This window comes from Dermacentor andersoni, chromosome 6, assembly GCF_023375885.2.
Source record: "Dermacentor andersoni chromosome 6, qqDerAnde1_hic_scaffold, whole genome shotgun sequence".
In the NCBI taxonomy this organism is placed as follows: Eukaryota; Metazoa; Arthropoda; class Arachnida; order Ixodida; family Ixodidae; genus Dermacentor; species Dermacentor andersoni.
Genome location: NC_092819.1, coordinates 1,181,400 through 1,201,424, shown reverse-complemented (window position 1 = coordinate 1,201,424; position 20,025 = coordinate 1,181,400). Strand labels below are relative to the sequence as shown.

The following is a 20,025-nucleotide window of genomic DNA, read 5'->3' as shown; positions in this document are numbered from 1 at the left end:
TGGTACTCCAGTTCAGGTATGGTAAATTGAAGTCCCCCATGAGGATTACTCTGCTGGTACGAACGTGGCACTGCATATACTCCTGCAAGGCAAGCACGCCTTCGGATCCACTAGTAGGGCTTCGATAGATGCAACCAGCAAATATACCAGTCTCATTGTACGATATTTTACAAAATACAGCCTCCACGTTGGAGACCTCAGGGAGTGGAACGAATGGAATATCATTCTTAAGGAGCAGGGCCACGCCGCCACCACGAGACAGCGTTTCTTTACGAATAACAGAGGAACCTGGCGGAGATATCTCGTGACTGAAGATATCTGGGGATAGCCAGGTTTCAGTGATGGCCACTATATCGGGATTGTGTTCTAGTAACAGTCCTTCCAGGAGTTCCACTTTGTTTACTATGCTTCTCGCATTTATATTAAGCACTGTTAGGGTCTCAAGTTTCTTTGTTAGGGTCTCACGCTTGTTTGACTTCGGGTTGATGGACGATTTCTTTCTGTTTTTTTGTAGTGAAACCCTCTCATTTTTTTCGTGATCCCAAACAAATACGCGATCATTAATGTAGAGCTTGTCATATGATAAAGAGACTTTTTCGTGTTTTTCCCGATTGGGTTTTGCACTTTCCCAGAGTTTTTTCTAGTCTCCCGCATTTTGCGGCTGAAATCCTCTCGGATAGACAAGTTGGAGCCTTTGAGCTTGTAGCCTTTTCATAATATTTGAGTCTTCTGTCTAGTGTCAAGAAGCCTGAATATGACTGGTCTGGTTTTATTTCTTGAGTATCTACCTAAACGGTGGATGCACTCAATACCAACGGGTTCCAGACCAAGAGTGTTCTTAATTATGTTGTCGTTCACAGCTGCTTCTAGGCTTTCACTGCTTTCTCCCTGTGTTTCAGGGAGGTCATATACTAATAGATTTGCTCGTCTGCTCTGATTTTCGAGGTCTTCGGCTCTCTCTTCAATCATTTGCAACCGCACCTTCATATCTATTATTTCACTTTCAAAGAATGACACCTTTGCCTCGATTGCTGTTAACACGTCTAACTTTTGGTCCATCTGAACAAGGCGTCCTTCTTTAATATCTTTAATATCAGCGGCTATGTCCTTAAGTTGTTTGGCGATCTGGTTTATGTCAGGTCCCGGGTTAGATTCTACATCACCGCACAACAATCAATATACAATCACAACAATCAATATACAATCGACCGAATCAATGGAAAGGCAAGACCGTGGGCACGGCAGCAATAGCAGAAATGGGTCGTTTGACCAAAAGCATAAACCATATTGTCTCACCTGCACGACGAAGACAAAAGGGTTAGATGCCACCATCGCAACTGCGCTGCCGTGCCCAATAAAGCCATAGTGCCGAGGAAGGCCTTTTTATACGGGTGCTGTGGTGAGGCGCTGCTTGTTGGTCGTGCAACTGCGCAGGCGCTGTCGAGTGACGTATCCTGCAGTCCCACAGTGAATCGCGAAGACCATCTTGCACGTGCAAATCTTCGACCATGATAGCTTGCATGTTGGTCTGGTCGGTCTGCACGAAGCTGGCATGTTCAGGATGGTCCGTGCACACCCCAGCCACGGAACACAGCAGGACGAAGCAAAGCTGCACGACGAAGACAAAAGGGTTAGATGCCACCATCGCAACTGCGCTGCCGTGCCCAATTGGTAACAAGTAGGGTGCACGAATACTGAATAGTAGATTTTGCAGTTCATATTGGGGACAAAAATTCCGAATGTTGAATCAGATATCGAATATAAAAAACCTTTTTAAAAATTTTGTGGTTACAAATTATGGGCAAAAAAATAAGGTGCTGCCAATACTCAAGAGTATCCTAGCATTGGATAACAAGAATGTAGCAAAATATCAGTAACTTAGGTACCTACAAATCAGGATGTACACTACAGTCTACTCTTATTAAAGGGAACACCAAATTAATATGCCAGCACTGGTTACAGCTCAGCTTTAGTTTATTAAGGTCTAGAAAATATATTTTGTTTATCAGTAGAATTTCTGTTGAATGCAATCAAGTGATTTGTTTCCTCTGAAACTAATGAATTAGTGTCGTTCTGCTCTACTTAATACCACTGAGCTTCTCAGTTAATAGCGGACCTCTGTTTTGTAGCACTCTTTTATTTATTGCATAGAAAGTTTGCTTTGCAGTTTTTTTTTGCTTTTTTTTTCAGAATGCAGAAGGGCTATCCCAACTTTACGGCATGAAGGCAAATCTGTGGGACAAACACAAAGATCATGCATTACCGCTCCCAAGCGTAGCCATCACCAACAGTTAAGAGCAGGTGCCATCAATGCTGTTTCATTGTCAGGTTTGGTGTCATTTGCCACCTGTCAAAGATTATGAATTTGAAGGGTTACGACTAGTTGGTGCGATGCCTCCCCCCCCCCTCCCCCATTTATCTTCCATCTGCGTAAATGCTTGCAACAGGGTCACAACAATTTCGCACTTGTCAAGTAAATCCAAAGCTAGTCTTGTGACGGGTTGCTAATTGGCCCGACCTTCGCACATGCTTTCATACTGTTGTTTTGCTTTTGTTACCATTCTCTCTGTCCATGTCCCGTTATCATTTCAATCAATCCTGTCAATATAGACGACCTTTGTGGCAATAGAGTCGACCTCAACTGACAATGCCCCGCTCTGCAAATTATGGTGGGGTGTTTGGGTGCTGTGTGTCTGATCCCCGCATCGGGCCAATGTCGGGGAGCACTCCCAGGGATAAAGTCTGCTGCTTTGCCAGCCAGGGCAGTGTAGAAGCTACAATTCTTGTCATCTCATGACTGATTAGCGCTTTCAGCAGCAGGCCTCTCGACTTCCTTCTCAGCATGTCCGTGGCACATATTTTCATCTGAAACATGCTTTTCACTACCACGTACACATCCTGATTATTTTTTAGCCAGTGAGCTGGTCGCCAACAGATTATCCATCATGATCTAGCTGGTGCTTTTCATCCTTGACAGCTTTGCACTGAGTCAAAATGAAACTACTGTTTGCCAAAACCACTGCGGACGAAGCACCACCTCTATCAATGCGATCATGGGTGGCGACCTTGCAGTTCTGAAGGCATGCAGCCGATGCGTGCACCAAGTCAAAGTGCAACCACCCTTTGCTTCAGCAACTGCAGATGAAAGTTCAGTTGCTATTCACGCGATAATGGATCGCAACTACACAGTTTAGAAGGCATGCAGTCTACGTGTGCCGATTCAATATGAAACTACCATTTGCTGGAACTGCTGTGAATGAAATCGGGGTGATCATCGATGCAATCATGGCAATGCGAACTCCGCTGCTTCATTTTGGTTGGACGCTAACACTGTTCCTGCTTTTTTCTGATGCATATTTACGTGCTGCTGAGCTTCGAGAGTTGTCCAAATTAACAAATATGTGTAGCCATATACATCCGAATTAATGAAAGAGATTGATTACATTATATAATGCATACACCTGTTGGGACCAGAGGACGGTGCACGATCTATCCAATTTTTCAAATTAACAAAAGTCGAATTAATGTGGTTTTTCTGTAGCAACCTTTCATGTCGTGAGGTGGCATGGGTACTTGCACTGTCTAATTGTGACCCGTGCCTTCACACGTGTGTCAGTAGTCATGCCAGGAAGACAAACATGAGGATACAAGAGAGCTCTTGGCTGCCTTATTGATAGGAGTGTGCAAATATCCAACATTTTCTAATCTAATATTGTCTTACTCAGTCTGTTCCTCGAATTGTAGATTTACTATTCGCAAATGCAAATCTATTTAGCCTTTAAATACTTTGCATTGATAGCTGTGGTACACTGTTGAACATGTAAATGAAGCAAAAATGAAGCGAATTTCACAACTGGCACAGTAGACATAAGGAACACAAATCTATTTAGAGCGCACTGCATAGCTCAAAGACTTTTCCAGCTAAATTATCATTCTTCACAGTCAAATTTCGCCCACATTTGGTAGTTAGTATCGTTTCATACTGTTTATTGATGGTGCAGCTGTGATTAACCTGGGATTAAACCTGAATACACTTGATTGCGACATTATTTGATATTATTGTGGCGCCATCTGTAGCAACCATTACAGCTAAAGAAAAAATTGCGGCAAAACCTATCTCACAATGACTGTCGATAATAAGCATTGGCATTTATCAATATAGTGACACAATGTATTGCCACCATTGAAATGAGATATGTCTGATGTATGTATGCAGCAAGACTCCTCTTTCGCACTTCTCTAAGAACACTCGGCGCCATCTTGCACCCTTGCCACGAAGCCTGAACGTGGCCTCCAAAATGCATGGTGCACTGATGTGTGCAATCGCTGAGAAACCTGTTATGCGGCAACCAGGCTCCTCTCTCGTGCTTCTTTTGGACACGCTGTGCCATCTAGTGGCCCTGCTCAGAAGTCAGTGCATGGCTTCTGAGACTAGAAGCGTGGCACGCTGGTACCTGCGAACCCTGAGTATGGTTCCCTTGCTTGCTGCACACTCAGTGGCATATAGTCAGTGACCCAAGTTGGCGAGAGCGTCATTGAAGAGCGGCACATGTCTAGCGCATTCATGGTGCAGCTCACTAAGGCGTTTGCGTGAAAGGCATTCTTTGAACAGCAGCACATACCTAGTGCATTTGTGGCACAGCCTGCTAATGCATCGAGTTCCTGTCCTTGAGGATCCCTTGTGACGTGGATTTGATTCGGCTCAACTTTGGAAAAATTTAAGGGATCTATTTGTGACCCATCAAAGAGGTTCACTGAAGATCAGCACAGACTGAGTGGCACGTACCCAGTGCTTCAAGTTGTGGAGATGGGTTTGCGCAAAGCTCACCCCACCAGGAAAGGTCAGGAAAGGGCATGACGCTCCTCCACTCTGCAATGCACAAAGATGCTACGGCAGGCGGTGTTGACTCTCCGACACGGCACAGAGAAGGCTCCAGAGTCAGATCGCCAACAAATGCGAGTTTATTTACGCGAGATACAGCACAGTGCAACAGTAACGGTGCTTACGGGCAAAGGCTCACCGCAAGACCGATCGAGTATGAGTACCCACTGCGCTAGGCCTAACCAGTAAGCGGTCCACCAAGCGTGAGAACGAGGAGTCGTGGGAGCAAAGGTCCCATGTAGCGAACTCATTGCGAGCCTGTGAGCATCTGCCGCGGTGATAAAGTGTTCGGCGGAAGAGAGCTGGGGCGGAGAGGGCGCCCGGGGCCCACCACTTCGAGCCGGAGAGAGAAAAGCACGGTTTGCGTGGGAGATTAGCTCCGGTGTGCTAGCCGCATCTGCCATGTTGCCAGTACGGTGGCGGTTCCCGGAGGAGATCGAGCTAAGCACAACACGCGAGCTGGGGGACGAGGCGCGAGAAGGCACCTCGATCCCCACAAAGTCGGGGTCGAGGTGGTCGAAAAATAGCGGCACTTACCCAGTTCTGCATCGTACAGTGACAAAATGGCACGAAAGAGGATCATTGAAGAGTGGCACGTACATACGTACTGCCTCATGCTCAGTGGCCCAAGTTGGTCTGATGGTTGGTTTCAAACACTGCTGCTCAGCACATCAGCCCTCTGCGCTACCCATTCGACCACAGACAACTCAGCAACCCAGGCTGGTGATATAATGATTATATACAAACACAGATACATATATGTGTACGCACGTACGTACATACATACATGCGTACGTACTGTGGGGAGATACGGGTTTCTCCTCCGTACTCTTGGGACAAAGGAACGACAACACAGTAGTGCAAACAATCACAAGGGCATTTATTGCACCTATCATAGATCAATGCCAGCTAGCCGAGTGGCTATCCACAAAACATGCCGATGGGCGCGCGACAAATCTAGAAGTCCGACTCACCGCGAGCGAGCGAATATGTTCGCCCCATGCTGGATCCCAACGCCTGGTCGTTCGCGTGTTCGGTCACGCCAACGGAGGCGCGCTCGAAGGCCGCCACGCGAGGCGGTCTCGCAGAAGCATCGTCGGCGCGGCACGTCCGTCGCGCTCGCTTCCCGAACCCAAAGAGACCAAGCGCCTTCCCTTTCGGCGCCCAAGTAACCCCGCAGCAGCGCGACAGTCGCGCCATCTCTCGCACCGCGCCTGTACCACTCGACCGCCGCGGGCATCACGCAGGCCACGCGGCGAAGCCGCACTACAGGAGGCGCGCTATGCAGGAAAAACATCAGGGGAGGCGCGAGGGTCGCGCATCCCCACAGTACATACATACATGCAAACATACATACATACATACATGCATGCATGAAATGCATGGAGTATCCTAAGACTGCCAATTCATTAATAGCTTCTTTTGTCTCTTTTACTCTGGGAGTAGTGGCTCTGGGAGCCGGGTGGCCACGGGCCATGGGTGTGGCTAGGGGCTGTCTAGCACAGTCGACTCTCGTTACTACAGACCTTGATAATCCGAAAAAAAAATTTCCATTTTATCTGAAGTCCGAAATATCTGGAACGCCTCACTACCAAAACTTTGGTCGTGATGGGTAACAATGTTATTGCAAAAAGTGAGGGACGAACGTCCAAAATAAAAAAGCAAACAAAAGAAAAGCCGCAGTTTCACCCGAGAGGCGAAGCATCAATTGTGATAGCAAATTAGTAGACAGCTTTGCTAAGTAAGGATAGTAGTTTTGTCGGCTGTATAAAATTGTAAACATTCACTTACTAACTAAATTAACTAATATGGGTGCAGTGGCATAGCTAGGTCATCTGGCACCCGGGGCCCATAGGTCTTCTGTCACCCCCCCCCCCCCCACTCGCCCCCCCGGGTGTAGTCGAGGAAGGCGAGGATGTCGACAATTTCCGGGTGTCTTCAGACGTATATGGCACCCCCATGCCTCCCCACTGGCCCCTTGCACCAGGGGCCCACGCCCCCCCCCCCCTCTCCCCCCCCCCCCTCGTTGCTACGCCACTATATGGGGGACTCAGTTGGGTCACTGAGACAATTTATGAGTTGAGGGGAGATGAAGCATTTTCGAAACTTTGATGATGACCAGCCACACCCCCTGCTATCGCTCTCCCCCATCCACTTTTTTTTTTTTTACTAAACTGCAAAGTCTGACTGCTATCAGAAAAAAAAAAGAAAAAAGAGGGAGGGGAGGAAAGTGGCAGTTAATTTGCACTCATTTATAGGGATATCTTCTTTGTTTTGGCACAACGAACAAGCCATCTTACAGCCAAGTCAATAGCCTGGAATGATTTGGTTGTGTGCCTTTCTCTAGGGAGGTAGATTTCATCCTTGCTTGGAGGCTAGAATATGAAAAGTGATAATATTATGAACATGAGTAGGTTGGTTAAGAAAATGGGACATGAAAGAACAGACCGGACATGGGGCTCTGCCACTGTCCTATTTCTTAAGTGTACAAATTAGCACAATTGCATTGTTTTACTTTTGTTTGTAGTTGCTTTCAGCAAATCATCACTGTTATATTCGTGCTGACTCAAAATGAGTTTGCTGTACTGGAACATTTGTTAACGTTGTCACTTCACTGGTGAGAGTTGTTCATTTTAGTCGGATTTGATGCATCTTGCGAACACTGTTTTAAGTACTGTATGGTGACAGATGGTATATATAGCGAAAAAGTTAAGCAGTGCAATATATTTGCACAATCACCAGCCATACTTGCTGCTATTGTTGTCATGCTTAGAAATTTTATTCTTCTCATTCATGTTCTCAGCTAGTGCTTCTGTAAGCGCACTATCACTGCCTCAGGACATTAATCTTGTCGCTGCAATAAACACTATTATAAGTAGTCAGTGTTGTGTGCTGTGAACTCTTTCATGTCCTCTTTTGTCGTGAGACCATTGATAAGTCAAGCTAGTACAGTGAACTATCGCGAACAATGACATATTTTTGGAAAATTGTACCGATTGTTAAACTTTTGTGGCCACCTGTGCCTAGAGCCTGTGTGCACTGTGCAGGTGAGTTCATAAAACGACTACGATGATCTTACCCTACAAGGTGTGTGTAGATTTACTCCAAAGCAGGCTGACTGCACGGTACATTACCTGAACCTTTGGCAGATTGTTAATACCTTTTTCTCACACATTGGCCTCTCATTTATTCATATGGTGGTGTAGGTTAATAATAAACAACTTGAATATTCACAATGTTGAGCATGTCTAATCAACTATTTGTGCATCTCTTAAGGACTACTGGTTGTGTCCTTGACACATGAAAGTAACTACATTCAATACGATCTCTTTACCTAGGAGGCTTCCCAGGATGCATCCTCTACACAGGGCTCGTCTGACCTCTTTGAGCTATGGTCGCCGAAAGTGGTGAGGCCGCCAGCATACCAGGGTGAGGGCATATTGCCTTCTTGTGTTGTCTAGCAGCTTGCTGATGACTCCGTCTCTGTGCGCACTTTTAGAAGAGGAGCAGATGGGCTGTCGCAAAGCTGCTTATCCATCACATGCTTCAACTGAGTCCCTGCAAATCAGCCTACCAAAAGTGTCCGTACTCCTGGAGACAGACACAGGGCAAGGGAAAGTGCCCACCTTGTTTTTGCAAGCTTCACTGAAGGCTGACATACATGACTGGTCTAGAAAGGTGCTTCTCATTATCCAAGCATTTACTGCCTGCGCTACTCCGTCGTCTTGTGCTTACCCAACAGAGACTTACTGTTTCTGCAGGTGTACTTGACAGCAGATATGAAGCTTGAGGCCCTGTACTACAGTGAAGAACGCAGCACTTGGGAGCCACTCATCGAGCCTGTAATGGAGTGTGAGAATAGCTATCGCCCTTGGGAACTGGTAATCAAGGTGAGTGGGTGAATGTTTGTGTGGCTTTTTAGGCCTGCAAGGCTCCACATATTGTACAGACACTAATGCATTCTGTGCCACATTGCCACTGGTGTTAATGATGTAATGCTGAAATACTGCATCACGTCATACCACAGTCGAACCCGGGTATATCAAAGTAGTGCCTGTATCATACATATTTGCATTAGCACACTGTTATTCACTTGCACTAAACTGGACGAGGCATACACCACACAGAGCATGATGTTTATATATACGGGATGTCCCACGTAACTTGTGCCTAAACTTAAAAATATGCAAGTGCCACATAGCTGGACAGAGCCTAGGTAATGTTGTTTGCCATTGCTTGGAGCAAGTCCAACTATTATTTGTATTTTGACTAATTGCATAATTAGGTACTGTATGTAATTGCATAATGAATACACTTTATTTTGCAAAAAAAAACAAGCAAATTTCAGGGGTGCGTTTATTATGCACGGTAGATTTTATGGGAACTTTTTCACAACAGCAAAAATTGAAAAGTAAGACAGTAATGATTTTAAAAATGCATTAGATAACTTCACTGTAAAAATACACATGTACATTTGCTAACCGTAAAAGCATTACTATTGCACTTCGCTCTGCAACAAAACCACCAGACTTGTCGTGCAGGTTGCTGGCCATTTCATCCACATCATGCTTCTATAACTGCTTGTCCTTGCAGCCGCTTCCGGCCATTTCCCGTTAAAGCACTGATTTTTGGCACGTGTTGTTTTGACGAGCACAGTGTGTGGGGCCGTCCTGCTGATGGACATGTCGGTTTATCGGTGTCTGATTAGCATTTCCATTTTGTGAGCAGATAAACTCTCTCCCGTCACAGGCGCATAACTAGAGTTGGGGCCCATCCCACACAGCGAAACCAGACAGGTAGCAAAGCGAGCCACAGACATGCAAATTCAACACTACGCATGCCTATGCCGACCACGTGCTGGCCACACCTTTGTCACTTGCACTCTCTTGTGCGCTGCACCCGGCCACATATCCATGCGCGCTATCTTTCTATTACGTAAGAGTATAAAGTTCATAAACTGCAATAAACTTACTGTTGCAGGGAGCCAGTTGCGATTTTTTTCTCTCTTGAGCCTGCAGAGGTGCCTGTGCATCAGCACTGGCGGCAAGTATGCGCTAAGAATAGGCTGAGCGTTATCGCAGTCTCTTTTTCCGTCAGCTCTTAAGTGAGCGTGACAATACGTAGCCTGTTCTTACTGCATGCCTGCTGCCAGTGTTCTCTTGTCACAGCTTTGCCACCAGCTTCTCAGTCATCAAACCCATCACTCCTGCTTATGTGTACGATGTTTAATTTGGCTTGTAAAATCTCAAGTGGTTCAAACTCAGATGCTAAGCTTATGTGAATCAAGATCACTTTCTTGAGTTGAACGAGTAAAAACCAATCGTGCAGGGCTATGTGACTAGACTGAGGGAAGCATATGCGACACCTCAGAGGCACAGTCCACCAGGTTGTGTCCCTCCACGTGTGACAGGAAGCTCTGAAAATCCTTAGGCCTAAGAAGCCGCTACTCTGACAACAATTGGCATCCAAAAACAACACCTAGAATGGGCACGAGACAAGCAATTTCAAGGAGATGTCATCTCCTTGACGCAGTCTGACACCACTTGGTGTACACATTAGACTGTGTCCGAGCGCCTGGTGGCAGGCTATACAGTCGCCGACCGTTTATTTGGACCTCACAGGGACTGCGGAAATGTCCGAATAAACAGGTGTCCGAAATAGCAGACTAAGAAAAAAAAATGAAATCCTTTCTTTCCACACACTTATTCGGGCTCGGCAGCAGGCTTGAAGAAATCGTGAATTGCCGTTGCATGCTGTTCCGTTTACGCGCAATCAGATAAGCCTGAATCTCGGAGAGGGTCGTACGGTCACTATAGGTGGCTGAAAGCACAGTCACTGCTTGTACACGCTCCGCATGCGATGGCAGCATAGCACAATCAGATAAGCCTGAATCTCGGAGAGGGTCGTACGGTCACTATAGGTGGCTGAAAGCACAGTCACTGCTTGTACACGCTCCGCATGCGATGGCCGCATAGCACATGGTGCGTCATCTTCCGACTCGGAGTCATTGTCCGGCGGTGCAGCAGAAACCTGATGAATGATCTCACCGTCGTCGAGTTCTGCGCAAGTCAGTACAGCAGTGTCAGCACCTGTGAAACTGTCAAATGAGACGGTGTCCAGAATCGCAATGCAACCACTGCATAGGTCTCGGCAGAACATTTTCGGCTTCAGTAGGGAGCACATCGGTAGGCGACAAATCTTACACCTCCCGGCACCCGCTTGCCGGCATTCCTCAGCGCAGTCTGCATGGGTACTGTCGGTGCCATTAGACACTTGACGTGATGTTTCCGTATGCCGCGTTGGATTTCCGCAACCTCGACACAGCACACAAAGCAAACACCACCACGCCGTCACGCTGTAATCAGTCGCACAAACGAAAAACGTGGCCTACTTGCAGCGTCGTGCGTGAAGAAATAAATCAGCTGCTGGATTGTCTTGACATGGCTTACTAAGCTGAGATTGGAACTGCGGTAGCCACTCTATCGAACCGGGCAGAAACGATGATGATAAGCGAGGATTTGCAGTAGCGCCACTTCGTGTGGCAGCAAGGAGGCTCCGTTCAAAAGAAAAATGTCGTTCAGCAAGGCGAACCATGCAGCGGTCAGAGTCTGTGCATGATGCTCTCGATTGAGTTGGCCCAAGGAGTGTCCGAAAAATCAGATGAGAGGTTGCAAGTTGTCTGAACTTTCGGCAGTTGTTATACATTATGGTCTATGGGGAGAATGGCGGTGCCGCGAAGCAGATCGAATAATCGAGCATGTCTGAATTTTGGGAGTCCAAAAAATCAGTCGGCGACTGTATATAATACAGTCTACGCTTGTTACAACGGACCCGCGTACAACAGACTTTCGGATATGATGGGCCATATTTCAACCTTAGTTTGCTCTACATATTCTATTAATGCAACGAAGTTTGCTTTTAATGGACCGTGCTACAACAGACTATGAGCTACAGGAAATGAAATTAGCGGCAATTTTTGTCAATATCGGTCGTGTAAAACGGACTTTTGGCTTGTCTAAACGGGTTGACAACTTACTTGTGAGGGTCAACCGGCAATCGCTGCTCTCAATATCACGCGCCCAAGGGAGGAAGGCAGGGCGGAAGCGTGCCATCTTTTTTTGCACGTGAGGCGGGAGGGGGGTTTCTACTTCGGCGGCTGCTGCTTACAGCGGGGCCGCCATATCTTGAAAGGGATCTGCAATGTGGACAAAGTGCGCCCAGTGCCAGTAGCTTCATAGTCGTCAAACCCACCACCCCAGCCGATGTGCTGCTACGACTGCTAGCATGGATGCACAGCCTACAAAAGTTGGCTGCGAAATTCCGTTTACCTGATCTCGGCGTTTCTGACGTGGCAACATTATTAAATTATGCTTTTAATATGTTAGTACGTTTGGTATTATTCTCAAATATTATAACCAGACAAATATTTTCAATCAGAAAATTGTAAGCTATCGTGAATAGTTCCTGATCCCTCTTTTTGTTGCTCTATACATACTTACTGCATAAACATTTTTTCTAAGCCTGAAAGAGACCCACAAAAGCACGCGAAAGCACGTTTTCATGTTTTGCGGGCTTTCTTTCATGCTTGGAATAAAAACTTATGTAGCACGTGTTGAGCAATTTTCTTGAAAGATGAATAGGGAATTGTTCATGATGACCTACTATAGACATGATAGACAGTTTTGCACTGATTATACAATGATGATTGTAAAACGGCTGTCAAAAAAAAAAAGAGGACAATAGAAAGGTAGATGTAACATGTTCCATGTACCCCTCCCCCTAGTAAATCTGCCATCTGCTCAAATGCATGCAACCGGCCATGACGCTTTCATGCCCGCAGTGTAAATCCAAAGTTAAAATCTTGTGAGGTTGCTCGGACCACATAGCCATTGTTCAAATTTATCTGATCATGATGGCTGCATCAGTATACTAATTGGCTGACCAAGATTGTGCCAGCTTAACCTGAGTGGCTGTACCTTTCGCATATTGCTAATGAAAAGTGGTCAACTTTAACCTAGGTGCTTGGTGGTACATTTCTGTTACATTTATTTTATAACATTTATGTAGACCTGAGGGGCAGACTGTTTTCACAGATGATTTATTCAATGATGCATTTCAAATGAGTTAGGTGTGGTGGAAGCATGCCATTGGCAGGATGGTTATTTCAGTCCTTTTATGTCTAGACATAGAAGCATGGGAAATAGTACAGGCACATCATGGTTTCTGGGGCTTGAGTGGTGGTAGGCTTACATGCGTTATCTGCCTATCGTGATGTGTGGTAAAATTTGTGGAAGGAAGAAAGATGGGTGACTTTGGCGTGATGCATGTCTGGAGAGATTGACCTACAATTTGAGGTTCAACGAGCTAGAGGTATACAAATAGCAGGAGAAAATTAACCTTACTGTGCAGCTGTGCACGGATTCATGTATGTTAATATTAAGGGTGTGTGAATACTCATATATCACTGAATCGAGTTGAATAGGGAACGTACGAATAATTTGATTTTCGAATCGAATATCTACTGTTTGATTTTTCGAATATTGAGTATGTTCGATGAAATATCCGAAGTGGTCAGTGCCTAACGTGCACGGCCTTTTCATGGTGACTGGTCACAGTCGGTACAAGGTTCATCAGTCGGCAAAACCAATCGAATTGATAATGTGGCACTGACCAGGAATGGTGACAAATTCATTAAAACTTCTTTCTGGGCGAGTTGGTGCATACTTGATTTCAAAATTCCTACAGTGCTAACACACGCATCCACAAAGTAGCGAGGACGGGACACAGGCGCTGTGGTGGCAAAAGCACTGCAAATTCAGAAGGCATGAAGATCGGGCCAGTTAGCCTGCAGAAGGCATGCAGATTGTATCTGGTACATGTGTTTACAAACACATTCATGCAGTCAGAGCTTTCTGTCCGCACACAAGTTTAAGTGCATAGAAGAATTCTGGCATGCATGCACGTGAACCTGAATGCCGCTTCAACAATCATAGATCAGGCCATTAAGCCTAATCGACGCTGCTTCATTGGACATTGGCCACTAAAGTTAGTTTGGTGCTGAATCAACACACATCTATTTGCAGCAGCCACACAGTATACTCGGAAAGCGGACAAACTGCCTCGTCAACGTCAACAAGTGTATGGGATAGCACTGACATTGTTTACGGCCACCATCTTTGCCACATACTGTATGACAGCCTCTTCTTCCCAATGTCGTTTGTAGACGCACATAGTTTTTTTTTCTCTAGCGCGAGCAACCCCCCATAAGACTAATTTCAGATTTACACAGTGAGTGCGAAAGTGTCCTGTCACCATTGTGCTGACCGTCTGTGTGCAGTAGTGGATGGACACAGAGGAGGATGGGAAGGAGAAGATGGGTGCCTCGCCTGAACATGCTGTGGCCCTCCCAATTTCAGAACCATTGACAGGTGACAAATGACAATGGAGCTGACAACGAAAAAACCCCTGCTCTTACTGCAGATGGGCCTGCACAACGCCAACAATGGCTATGCATGAAGCAGTGATCGTTTCATGTGAAGCAACCCACGCTTTCATCTGTTGCGAAGGATGACCTTCATGATCTGACTGTTAGAACAGGGATGATGAAGAAGGAGATGAAGGGCTCTCGTGCTTCGGACAACGCACACCAGCAGCTACCCACAAAGTTCGGCTACAGTTTATTTATGCTAAACCCCTTTTTCTGTGCATCAGGAGCCTTGATTTCCTACACTGACTATAACCCACGGAATCCACCTGCCCACAAAACAGAGGTCCACTATTAAACAGAAAATCTCATAGAATGTTCAGTAGAACTTAACCTCAGCACTTTTCAACTTCTGAGGGCAAAAAGCACTTGATTCTATTGATAAAAGCAAAAATATTTTCCAGACTTTTATATAGAATTTAGCTGTAATCAGTGCAAGCATACTAAATTGGTGTTCCTTTTATTAAGAGTAGACCACACTGTACATATTCATTCCCACGTACCGAAATTCTCGGTCGCTTGCAACATCCTTGTTTAGCAATGCTAGTAGACTCCTGAACATGTTCAGCACAGTGTCATCTTGCACAAACTTTGTAAGCATTAAACTATGGGATAAATTTTTCAATATTTGATATTGATTCAATATTCTGCTTTATTTTTTTCAAATTCAAATTTATATTCAACTCAAAACTTATTATTCGGTATTCACACACTCTTAGTTCATGTGATTAGGCTGGTAAAAATCCTAAAGGATACATGCTTACTTCACTTTAGGCCTGATGTGGGAACAGTTAGATGTTTGATAGAGGGGGACAGTAGTTGGATATTATGGTGATGGCACCAGAAAATGTACCTAATTAGCCTCATTTCTTATGTTGCCTACATGTGTGGACAAAGAGACATCAAGGGACAAATTAATTATGAAGCACTTGTAGGGGCTAATGGAGGAGGTCCTGAAGCAACAGATTCAGTGTCCACGCACCCTTGGTTTTTGTATCACTGATTGCCTATCCGTAATAAGCCTGCTACTGAAACTTTCTGGGGATATCGAAGAAAACCGAGGACCTAAGGATAGCATGCTTGAACAGCTCATGCTGTCTCAAAAAGGACTACTTGAAAAAGTGACTGAAATTAGAGATAAGCAGGCAACACCAGAGGCTTTCCTCTCGCAGGTTGACAGCAGACTTCAAGCTATTGAAATAAAGCTTGAATCCTTAGACGATGTTCATAAGCATCTTTTGGTGCTTGATTGTGCTGTAAGTAAACTTGATTGTGAGATGGGCAAGTTGGCTAAAAGAATTGATGATATAGAAAACCGCTCAAGGCGAAATAACCTTATAATTAGAGGTATAGCAGAAGAGGACAAAGAAACAGACGAATATTTCATGCGCAAGGTAAATTATGACATTTTTGAGCAAATACTGAAAGTGAAGTTGAACTCGATTGAACGTATCCACAGGCTTGGTAAGAAGATCGATGGAAGAAACAAGCCGGTTATTTTGCGCTTCGCTGATTTCAGGGAAAAAAAGAAGGTACTAAACAATTGTTTGAAGCTTAAGGGAACACATTTCAACGTCCAGGAGGATTTTTCTATGGGAGTTAATAATGCGCGCAAGGGCCTGTGGAACTCGGCACTCGAGGAAAAAAAGAGGGGTGCTAAAGTTAAGCTCCTCTTTGATAAGATAAAAATTAATAACACCGTATACGCTTGGGATGACGTAAATCATAAACGGTACGCGTGCTCGGATCCTTCAATGAGCAGGGATGCATGACTTCAACCAAACGACCTTGCATGTTTAAAGATCATAAATCTTAACGCCCGCAGCATACTGAACAAATTAGATGTGTTAGAAAGTATTCTACTCGAACATCAGCCAGATATTGTTGGCATTGCGGAGACATGGCTCCGCAATGACATTTCTGAGGCTGAGGTTACTCCCTGCGGTTACACTCTTTTGAGAAAGGACCGATGCAGTAGAGGAGGGGGCGTAGGATTACTTCTAAAAAATTCCATTACGTACACAGTATTGCCGGATTTCAGAAATATCGAAGCTCTATGGATTAAAGTCAAACTTTCAAATCGTTCACTTTGCATAGGTGTATTTTACAGACCTCCTGGCTCAACCGACAGCGTAATGGGAAACCTTAGAGCATTTATAGAAGCGAGTTTTTGCCACACAGATAATATATGCTTGATTGGTGACTTTAATTTACCTGGAATCAATTGAGTAATAATGGATCCAGGCTCATCTGAACCTCGATCCTGTGAAGAACTGCTTAATTTGACCTTCTGCTTTAATTTATCCCAGATTGTCTCAGAACATACTAGGGTGTGTGCGGATACTTCCTCAATCCTAGATCTTGTATTTCTTTCTGAGCCGTTACATACTTATCTTTCTAGCTGCTCGGTTGAGGATGGAATGTCTGACCACAAAATGGTTATCACATACTTTAGGCTTGATGCAAGGATCTCAGCGGACCGCTTGCAAAAGTTGATCCCGAATTTTAAAGATGCTAATGATGTATGCATAATAGATCACCTTGCCTTATCATTTGAAGACTTCATTACTATGCACCGTTCTGGTGAGAGCGTTGACAAACTCTGGAATCATTTTTCCAACGTGGTTCAACATTGCATAAAGTGCTATGTTCCGCACTGTCTTAAGACCACTAGAAAAAGAAATCCATGGATAACCAGAGACATTATTAATGCAACAAGAAGATTGAAGCGAAGGCGTCAGGTGCTTGGACAGTCTGGTAGCCCACATTCCATTCATGTTATCAAGAATATGAGCCAGGAATTTAAGCAACTTATTAAAGATTCAAATACTAACTTATTCAACACTACCTTGGTATCGTTCCTCAAAAATGCTCCTAGTAAATTCTGGAGATATGTAAACCCCTCGCTTTGCACTGACTGTAAGAATAATACTTTAGACAGAGCTCAGTCTCTTAACAGTTTTTTTTTTCTACCGTTTAAACTAAAAACGATTGCTCCACACCTAATTTTGACGAAGTTCCCAATCAACCCCCTATGAATGACATTGAAATAAATGAACAGGGTGTATTAAATCTCATATTGAACATAGATAGATAGCAAAAAGAGCCCAGGACCCGATAACATTCCTAACGAGTTTTTGTGAAGATATGCAGTGTGGACCACTAAATACATTACAGTTATCTATCAGTCCTCAATTTCTACTGGCTGCTTCCCATCTGCTTGGAAGTGTGCGAAAATTGTTCCGATTCATAAAAGGGGTAATAAATTGGATGTTAATAACTATAGACCTATTTCATTAATTAGTACATGTGCCAAAATACTAGAACATATTGTCTCCAAACAATTGTCCATACACCTTGCTGATTTCAATATCCTAAATCCCTGCCAACATGGTTTCCGTAAGCAGCACTCGACAATAATTCAGTTGGTTGAATTAACACATGATCTCGCAAGTGCTTTGAACGAACACAAACAAGTAGACATAATATTCCTTGACTTTGCCAAAGCTTTTGATAAAGTTTCCCATCCTAAACTGCTCCTAAAGATTGATAAAATTTTCAAAAATCCGATGATCACTAAATGGTTTTTATCCTATCTCTCCAACAGAGAACAGTACGTTGTGCTTGAAAACTGTCACTCTGATTCCTCAGGGGTACTATCTGTTGTACCCCAAGGCAGCGTTGTGGGTCCGCTCCTTTTTTTAATTTTCGTTAATGATATGCCCAATAATATTACAGTACCCATTTGGCTGTTTGCAGACGATTGTGTCTTGTATAATAAGGTAGAAAAACCCGATGACCAGACTCTTCTTGAATTAAACTCGCAAAAAATTAAAACCTGGTGTGACACATGGCAAATGGTATTAAACACAAATAAAACTGTTGTCATGACGGTTACGAGAAAAAAGAAACCTCTGTTTTATACATACTCCGTTGAGAACACTTCCTTAACAAGGGTTTCCGCTCATAAATATTTTGGTGTTACTAATGCGTCCGACTTAAGATGGAATGTTCATATTGATGACATGTGTACCAAGTCACGCAATGCACTATGGTCCTTAAGAAGACGCATTCACAGCACAACTCCTGAAATAAAAATTCTAGCATACAAAATGTTAATTAGACCAATCTTGGAGTACGCCAAAATAATATGGGACCCTTACACGGTAACGAATAAATCTAAACTTAATGAAATTCAATGCCTCGCTTTAAGGTTTCTTTACAATAAGTATCAGCGGCATGACTCCCCCTCAGAACTTAACAAAATTGCCAATCTACCCTCTCTAGAATCAAAAACTTCCCTCGAAAGACTAAAATTTCTCTTTCTTGTTATTTATAATCTCGTTAGCATAACTAGAAACTATTACTTGATCATCCAACCAGACACCTATTTTAGGCATAGACACAGTATGTACATCCCCCCTCCCTCTGTCTTTATTGATGCTTTTAAATTTAGTTTTTTCCCTAGGGCTAACAGTGAATGGAACAGGCTACCAGACGCTATAGTGAAACTACCATCAATAGGTGAATTTCAGGAAAAAGTTAGGTCTATATATTTTACATAATTTGTCCCCTGTGACCTTTATTTGTTCATTAGTACACCTCTATAGTGCGTCTTCCAGAAAGTGTTCGTTCGTTAGAATATTTGCTCAACTATGAAAATAGTATTAGAAGTGCAATGTTCCAATCGTACCGGATATTACTTTGCTAGGGTCTGGACACTCTTTGTATGTCTTTCTATGCATCACCTTTGTATGCCACTTTGAGTGCCTTTATGTACAACACACTTTCTTGATCTTGTATACCTTGTATACCTAGTTTTCATCTGAAAGAATATTATTCTTGTACCTAGAAAATCAACATTGATGTATGATGCTCCACTACCTGCCAAGGAATGTAACACTTTGTATGTTCTTTCTGTACTTCTTCCACTCCTGTAATGACCCAATGTGGGTTGACAGTATTAATAAATAAATAAATAAATAAATAAATAAATAATGTATCTGTAATTAGGATTTGGCTGCTTACAATAAAGATTTGTTATCTCATTGCACAAAAAGAAACAAAAGCATGCTGAGACTTGTGTGTAGAGAGATTTATTCGTACTTTCACTTCTTGAATGTGCCTTTCAGAAGGAAAAATGGTAGTGCGAAATGAACAGGGTAGAGACAAGTACTCAGAGCTGACACTTACACCCAATGTAAATGAAATATGGCTTAGTACATTTTCTTTGGTGAGTTAGTTCATAACTGAAAAAGAAAAACGGTAGAAGTAAACAAATAAAAATGAGACAAGTACATAGTGCTGGCACTTGCGCCCAATGTAGAAGAAATATGGCTTAGTATAGAACCTTTGGGGGGTAGGGGGGAGGCGAGTTTGTTCGTAACTGAGAAGGAACAATGGTAACGCAAAACGATCAAGGGCGAGATGAATACAGAGAACTGGTGCTTATGCCCAATGTAGGAGAAATATGGCTTAGTATAGAACCTTTTTTGGGGGGGAGGCAAGTTAATTCATAACTGAGAAGGAACAATGGTAACGCAAAACGAACAAGGGCGAGACGAATACAGAGAAGTGGTGCTTATGCCCAATGTAGGAGAAATATGGCTTAGTAGAACATTTTCGTGGGTGAGTTTATTGATAACTGAAAAGGAAAAAC

The 20,025-nt window shown here is 43.9% G+C and overlaps 1 protein-coding gene and 1 long non-coding RNA gene across 3 annotated transcripts in view; one reads left to right on the top strand and one right to left on the bottom strand.

Moving 5' to 3' along the window:
- The window catches only part of LOC129382201 (uncharacterized), a 58,290-nt gene extending 52,134 nt beyond the window's left edge, over positions 1-6,156 (bottom strand). The window contains exons 1-2 of the long non-coding RNA XR_008610289.2: positions 5,857-6,156; positions 1,297-1,609 (exon numbers count right to left, since the gene is read on the bottom strand). This is a non-coding gene — a long non-coding RNA (uncharacterized lncRNA). The remainder of the gene's footprint in view (positions 1-1,296; positions 1,610-5,856) is intronic.
- The window catches only part of LOC126521192 (intermembrane lipid transfer protein VPS13A-like), an 820,642-nt gene that overhangs the window by 330,822 nt on the left and 469,795 nt on the right, over positions 1-20,025 (top strand). For both annotated transcript variants that reach the window (XM_050169804.3, XM_055065737.2), the window contains 3 exons: positions 8,221-8,311; positions 8,382-8,560; positions 8,644-8,772. In XM_050169804.3, coding sequence (XP_050025761.2) covers positions 8,221-8,311; positions 8,382-8,560; positions 8,644-8,772 — 399 coding nt within the window. The remainder of the gene's footprint in view (positions 1-8,220; positions 8,312-8,381; positions 8,561-8,643; positions 8,773-20,025) is intronic.